The following is a 7,269-nucleotide window of genomic DNA, read 5'->3' as shown; positions in this document are numbered from 1 at the left end:
CTCATCGCCTTGTCTCCTTTTATGATGAAGAGGATAACTTCTTTCCCCTCTTGCACGTTGCCTCAATCTTTCACTATTCACATTCCCTTAACACTCAGCATCATTATTTAGCACTTCCATCACATCGATATTATTTGTACTTATCCTCTCAAAGAATTTGAATGTCATCATTGATGACAATAATATCATCTTCTTCGTCGCTATAAAGAGACTTGATCATATGCTCTAAAATATAAGCTTGGAAATTACAAGAGGTGGTGGGATAATGGGACGATAGGATGGGCGATCAAAGATACTCTATCATCTAGAAAATAAGGTGATAGATAAAAGTGATGATCAAAAGGATAAAAATCAAAGATAATATATTTTTTTTTTTAAATAAGGGGTACTATGTCAGAATAAAAAAAATGTTACGAAATAAAAGAGAGTAAAAACTATGTATTTTTCTAGGAAGTTTATCAAATGAATAAACATTAAAAATTCTAAGTCCAACTGTGCGTGAAAGATAGATTATTGACGGTTGGCAACAACCGTAAGGAGGCCGTTCTGTTGGTGGGGCCCGTTATCGTGACCGAAGCGAGATGTTATTTTGATATGATTAAAATCGGCCACGTCATGTTGTTTTTTAAATGAAGCAGAAGCAAAAAAGGACAATCAATAGTTTAATGGACTGAAAGAAGAAGTGAAGTCGCTGCTACGGGACTGTGTCGAAGAACTACAATCTTTTTGTTTTTTCTTCTTCTGGTCCCATTCAGAGTATCCCCCCACGTTCCCATAATAGAAATCACGACTATGGTTAATTATATTCCTTCCTCTTCCATCGCGTCTCTTCCGCTCGTTCTTCCTCCCCTGTTCCTTCCTTTTTCTTCTCATTCCCCCACCCATGCCTTCTTCCCGCCGGAAAATACCTTCCCTGCTTCCGAAGCCGACGATCCCTCTTTGGTGAACCAACGAGTCATGGTGGTCGCCAGCTCGGGCGCGTCGTCCCACTTCTCTTCGCTTTCTCCGCATCCCTCGCAAAGAGAAGCATAGGCTGCGGCGGTTGCAGAGGCGGATGAAGCCCTTCGATCACGCCGGCGCCCTGGGCCTGCTCATCCTCACCGTCGCCCTCCTCTTCCTCGTGCACTACGACTACCAAGGCCTCGTCCGCGTGGCGTGGCAGAGCCTGCCGGCTGGCGGCGGACGGGGGAGTTGGGTTCCGGGAGCGGCGGAGACGGATGGCGTGGTTTGCGATTGGTTCGATGGCCAGTGGGTATGGGACGAACGGTATCCGTTGTACGAGTCGGACGGTTGTCCCTTCTTGGACGACGGTTTCCGCTGCTCCGAGAACGGGAGGCCTGACCGGATGTACACTAAGTGGCGGTGGCAGCCCGCCGGCTGTGATCTCCCCAGGTCTCACTCGCGCTTTTCTTTTACTACTTTTTGCTGCTCTAAAACATATGATCGTTTGTTTGTTTGTTTTTCTTTTGGTTTAGACAAAAATAATAAAAAAATCTTTTGGAATCGATCCTTGCTTCTATAGTCTAAAAGTTTCAGCTTCTCTTCTCTGTGTGTTCTGAAAGCAAGTATAGGATGGATTCTTTTCGTCTTACCTGTGCATCGTTGCTTTAGTTAAAAGATCTCTCTAGTCTTCTTCCTATACATATATCTATATAATATGATTTGCCTTCTTTCTTCTATTTATAGGCATCTTCTAATTTACCGCCACCTGAATAATTTTCAGGAAGCTTAATATTGGAATCCAGTAATCCGTAAAATTTCAAAACTGCTTTTGGTGTTAGGAAACCTAATCTCGTCATATTCATTCGGTTTGTTTTTCTGATGTTGCATTTTTCTGTCGGAATATTGAGTCAAGTGCATAGATCAGTGTGATTTTTGATATTTTGTCGTTTTTCTTCCCCTGTCGGAAGAAAATATGGTTATCTATCGTAATCCCGAGGAAAGGGGATGCTTCTTTCCATTCTATCAGCGGGTTTCATTTATTATTTTTTTTTTAGGACATTGTTGTTCAGAAAATATTGACCAACGGTTTGCAGTTAACAGGAACACTTAATAATCAACAGCTGCGTGATCCTTCCCTACATCCGGTTTAAAATATTATAATCTCTTTTAGTTTCCTTTTTTTTTTTCTGGTTATGCAGGTTTTGCAATTTTAACATTTTATAATCCCTAAGCTTTTTCTTATTATTTTCCATTTTCTCTAATTTTATCTTTGTAATATCTTTTGCTCACTTTTAATTGTGAAATTTGTTATTTAGATTTTGCCATTTTTTACCAAAAAATAAAATACAGCAAAAAGGAAAGGAAAAGGGATAAACAAAGGTTTCCTTTTCTACATATTTTAAGCAGGAATTTATGGAAATGTTTTAACAGTTGGAAAATAAGTATTGTTCCTGGATTTCTAAAACACGTCCAGGAAGAGTAGCATCATGGTCAAATGTTCAATTTCATTTAGTTCTGAAACTGAACTATTTTAATATGATTCTTGGATTTTTGTGAACTATATAGGGAGTTTCTATACGTCTTATAATTATTTTAACTAGAATTTTTTTTTTATACAAAAAAAAAGCTACAGGGAATTAATATTGGAACCGTAATGAATTAATTAATTGTTCCTATAAATCCTTTTTTTCTTTTTTTTCTATCGTTGGATCAGATTTGATGCCAAAAAGATGCTGGAGAAGTTGAGGAACAGAAGGCTGGTTTTTGTAGGTGATTCAATTGGAAGAAATCAGTGGGAGTCTCTCCTCTGCATGCTTTCTGCTGCTGTTTCAAACAAGAGCTCAATCTATGAAGTAAATGGCAACCCGATCACAAAACATATGGGGTTCCTGGTGTTTAAGTTCTGGGACTACAATTGTACTGTGGAGTATTACAGATCACCATTTCTGGTGCCCCAGGGTCACGCCCCTGCAGGTGCACCCAAAAAAGTGAAGACTACTCTTAAACTGGACTGCATGGATTGGACATCGTGTAGATGGAAGGATGCTGATATCCTTGTCTTCAACACTGGGCATTGGTGGAACCATGAGAAGACCACTAGAGGGTAAATTACATAGTCAAACTATATTCCCCCCTACGTTGAGCAATAATTAGAGTTGTTAGCAGCTTGTGAATTCTTGCATTTTTCCTTAATTTTTTTTAGCAATAGTGCTTTGCTTGTTAATCCAAAAGAATTTGAAATGTGCTTTACTTTTTAGTTTATGTATTACCTTTTTATTAGCAATTTCAGTGAAATGCTGACAAAACTGATGAAGAATCTCAGTATATAGAATCCTTCACGTGTATTCAAATTGTTAAATGTTTTGCTTGCGAAAGTAGTAGTAAGAGTTAGCTATTGTCATATGTAATGGTTACTAATTGATACCTCCTTGAATTCTATATTCTTGTTATGGCTACAGTTTTGAACTCACGTATGAACATACATATGTCTATGTTCATATGTATAGTAGGCCTTTGAACTCATATTTTCTCTTACTACTATGAAGATTGATGTACAAGAACTTTGGATTATTTAATGGTTACTAATTGATACCTCCTTGAATTCTATGTTCTTTTTATGGCTACATCTTTGAACTCACATGAACATACATATTTCTATGTTCATATTTTCTATAAAGATTGTTGTACAAGAACTTTGGATTATGTACCGTTGCTAGATTGAAGATTTAAGAGGGACCTACCTCCTTCCTACGCAAATCGAAGGAGGTTAAAAAAGAAGGAAATAACATTGGTGTTTAAATTGCTCATTATTATGCTTCCTACTTCACATTAACTAATTATAGATCATCTTTTGTAAGCTGATCATTGTCAAGCCTTAGAACTTGAGAAAGTTGAAAGTAAAATCTTCAGTGGCAGCATACCTAATACACGAATGTAATATTTGTTTATGTATCTGGATTTTGATAAATATCTTCTTTTTTTCAGGGGTTGCTATTTTGAAGAAGGAAATCAGGTGAAGATGGAGATGAGTGTGGATGATGCATATCAGCGATCAATTCGGACATTGTTAGAATGGGTTCATAAAGAAGTCAATAGGAGTAAGACCCAAGTCATCTTCCGCACATATGCTCCTGTTCATTTCAGGTTTGTACTAATTAAATATTTTCTCACTGCATGCTCTTCTTTTTTTATGTAATGTTTAGTTTATTGTTGGTTTTCTCCATGTTCAGTTTTTTTTTTTTCTTTCTTTTTGCTCCTCTCCCTGTCACATCATTGTTGTTGAAGTTACTCCACAAGTTAAGAGTACGATAAACTTCATCATGGATAATGTATATATCCCTTTATATTGAAAAGATATCTTGGAGAAGATTAAAATGAGATTTATGAAGAAGAAACTTTGTATGTGATTCTTGTATTTGTTGTACACATCACAACCCTATTTATAGGGTGAAAAATAATCAAATCAATCCAATTAATTATTGGATTTACACAAATCAAGGGATGACAAATCCTTTTGTATGTTAAGATTTAGGGAATATGTCAAAAATTATGATGATCAAGGGAAATAAGGGATATGAAATCCTTTCACATGGTAACTTTGACACACACTTGCAAACTTAAAATGATGGAGTAAAAATCAGTTTAAGTTTGAAAACTAACGAGGTTAAATTTGAGAGTAGACCTTCGAGACATTCTAGAAGACTGAAATGAGAATTTGAGAAAACATAGATGAATGTGAAACTTTATATGTGATAATTTTTTGTATTTTCTTTGTACATCACAATCCTATTATAAGGTGAAAAATAATCTTCTCATAAATTGTAGGATTTACACAAATCAAGGGATTTCAAATCTCTTTTATATGCTAAGATTTAGATAATATATCTTCTCATGATGGCAAGAGTCATCAGGATTAAGGGAATTAATTAATCGAGGGTTATGAGATGCCTTTTGCATAGTATTCTTGACAAATATATTCTTTTATCCAATGCATACTCTTTTATGCAAGGGACAATCATGCAAGCATGAGAATGTTTAAGGAGCAAACGTCAATATATTATTTGAACTTTACCAATCAATATTTATCGACCATGACAAGGGTATATAGAGTGGGTTGCTACTATACTGACATTGATGAACGGATATCTTTGGAGTAGTAATTTAGTATCTATGCCAAATTCTTTACAAGTGCAGCTTTATCTATGTCCATAATTTGTTTATTTATTACCTGAACAATTAGATTTAATGATGGTGTGGGACATGTTTCTTATTTTTAGAAGAATTTATAAAAAATCTCATATTTTAACATTTGAGGTTGCAGATGCAGTTCCAAATGTGTTCTAGAGTCTATTGTGATTGGGCTTGAAATTTAAGTTATAATGGCATGCTTAGGTGCATTTACCCTTGCTATGTTAAAAGCTCACATTCTCGATTAAGGTGCACTTGAGGCATGATGCATCTCTCAAAGGGCCAAGCTGCCTCCCTAGAAATCCACATAACTAATTGCCTTTATTAAGCAAAAGTAGATCTCTTTCCTTCCGTTACTTGCATGTTCTTTAATTAAGTACTTCATCATTGGCTACTTTGGAGACAGGGTGGTTTTTGAAACTCAACTGTTGTATCATGTAAACGTTATAATTAATAGATTATAAGTATCCAATTTCATCGTTGTTAGTTTTATGATGGTTTTTGAAATATTACTGAACTTTGCAGGACTGGTAACTGGAAAACAGGAGGGAATTGTCACCTGGAGACACTGCCTGACTTGAGTCCTCCACAACCATCCTTGGAAGCATGGGCGCATTTCTTGAAACCATTTAGTGATACGCCATCGAACAAGAATTCTACTACTACTGCTACAAGTGAGGCGTTGGGATTGGATTTGCTCAACGTGACACAGATGACAGCTCGGAGGAAAGACGGACATTTGTCTATATTCTACCTTGGTAAGACTGCGCATGCTCCACTCCACCGGCAGGATTGCAGCCATTGGTGCCTACCTGGGGTTCCGGATGCATGGAATCAGCTTCTCTATGCACTTTTCATGAGACGAGAAAAGTCCATACTACACAATACGGGGCTCCTCTACTAGAGAATTTTGAAATCCCTGTTGATTAACTTGCACATCGACCTCTTTTACGGACTCTGACAGTGACTATGTGGCACACGATGTGGAAAGCAATCACTTAGAATGAGGATCACATCGACAGATGGTTCAGAAAAAAAAGAAAACACCATAAAAAGCACTCAGATGACTGACAGGTCAGCTTCACTGTTATCACTAGCTTATTTGTGATTCTTGATGGACTTGGAAGTCGGTCTGTGTTGATACATTCAATATTGCTCCAGTGTGTGTATATATATATATACTTTTTTCAAAAAAAATATCACAAATTAAAAAATTCAAATAACACCCCTACTTTTTAGATGACATGAATACCCTTTATAAAACTGGTTGGGTTTACATTGGTTTTTGAACAGGGAAAAAAAATCAGTATAATGTTATACCGTACACTGTTTGCCTAGTTCTAGAGGATGTTGACGGGGTGTACGACCTTTCATTTCTGATGTCGATAACTCTCTACGTACGCATTCACTCACAAATGTCATTCTAGCTCATTCCTATGCCTTAAGGTTTTGGGATTTCCAACGTTGCATCCAAGTTCCAGTGCGTCTCACCTTTGACTTTTAACACCGTCGATGTCAACTTCGAGTAAGGAGTTACTCAATAATATTGTAGGATTTATACCTTAGTTATCTAAAACACTCTTACATCAATTGAAAGCTTGAAACCAAAATACTCCATCAGTTATATTTTTCATGTATATAATTTTATTTTTTAGTATATAAAATTATCCTATAAAATACTCCATCAATTGTATTTTTCATGTATCTAAACACAAGTAAGCAGACACACTCAAATGTCCGTTGTTGATTTGGTTGAAGTAAGAAGTCTTCTTCAACTCATATTATACTCTTTCCCTCCTTAGGTTGATACTTTGATCAGGGTATTGGATATAAGCAGTTAATTTTCTTAGACAAAGTTTTTATCGTAGGGATATATTTAGTAGTAGGTCAATTGTTAAAAAATATTACATCAAGGCAACATGTTTTGGTGGAAATGGAAAAAAAAAACACTAAATTGTTCATATTCTAAAAAAAAAATATATATTAAAATAAATATCTTAATTAGAAAATTTATTTTAAAAGTCATATGAACAAATTGAAAGCTTTCGTAAAAATTTCATAATTTCGTAAAATTTCTTGAGGTCGATATTATGATTTTAGAGTCTAATCAAAATCAGAGTATCGTATACTATAAGTTAA

General features: G+C 35.9%; 1 protein-coding gene across 1 annotated transcript; it reads left to right on the top strand.

Moving 5' to 3' along the window:
• Positions 1-827: 827 nt before the first annotated feature.
• Positions 828-6,348, top strand: LOC135611774 (protein trichome birefringence-like 10). The gene is made up of 4 exons (XM_065107406.1): positions 828-1,392; positions 2,657-3,046; positions 3,928-4,086; positions 5,656-6,348. The coding sequence occupies exons 1-4, from the start codon at positions 1,055-1,057 to the stop codon at positions 6,032-6,034; spliced, it is 1,266 nt and encodes a 421-aa protein (XP_064963478.1). The 5' UTR covers positions 828-1,054; the 3' UTR covers positions 6,035-6,348.
• The last annotated feature ends 921 nt before the right edge of the window (positions 6,349-7,269 follow it).

The sequence above is a fragment of the Musa acuminata genome, chromosome BXJ2-5, assembly GCF_036884655.1.
Source record: "Musa acuminata AAA Group cultivar baxijiao chromosome BXJ2-5, Cavendish_Baxijiao_AAA, whole genome shotgun sequence".
Lineage (NCBI taxonomy): Eukaryota > Viridiplantae > Streptophyta > Magnoliopsida > Zingiberales > Musaceae > Musa > Musa acuminata.
The sequence above is the reverse complement of the archived record's forward strand: the minus strand, read 5'-3'. Positions and strand labels throughout refer to the sequence as shown.

Bases quoted from the DNA above. Each gene is read 5' to 3' on its own strand.
- LOC135611774 (XM_065107406.1), top strand. From the start codon at position 1,055: ATGAAGCCCTTCGATCACGCCGGCGCCCTGGGCCTGCTCATCCTCACC. The intron at 1,393-2,656 runs GTCTCACTCGCG...TCGTTGGATCAG, and splicing joins GCCGGCTGTGATCTCCCCAG to ATTTGATGCCAAAAAGATGC. The intron at 3,047-3,927 runs GTAAATTACATA...TCTTTTTTTCAG, and splicing joins CATGAGAAGACCACTAGAGG to GGGTTGCTATTTTGAAGAAG.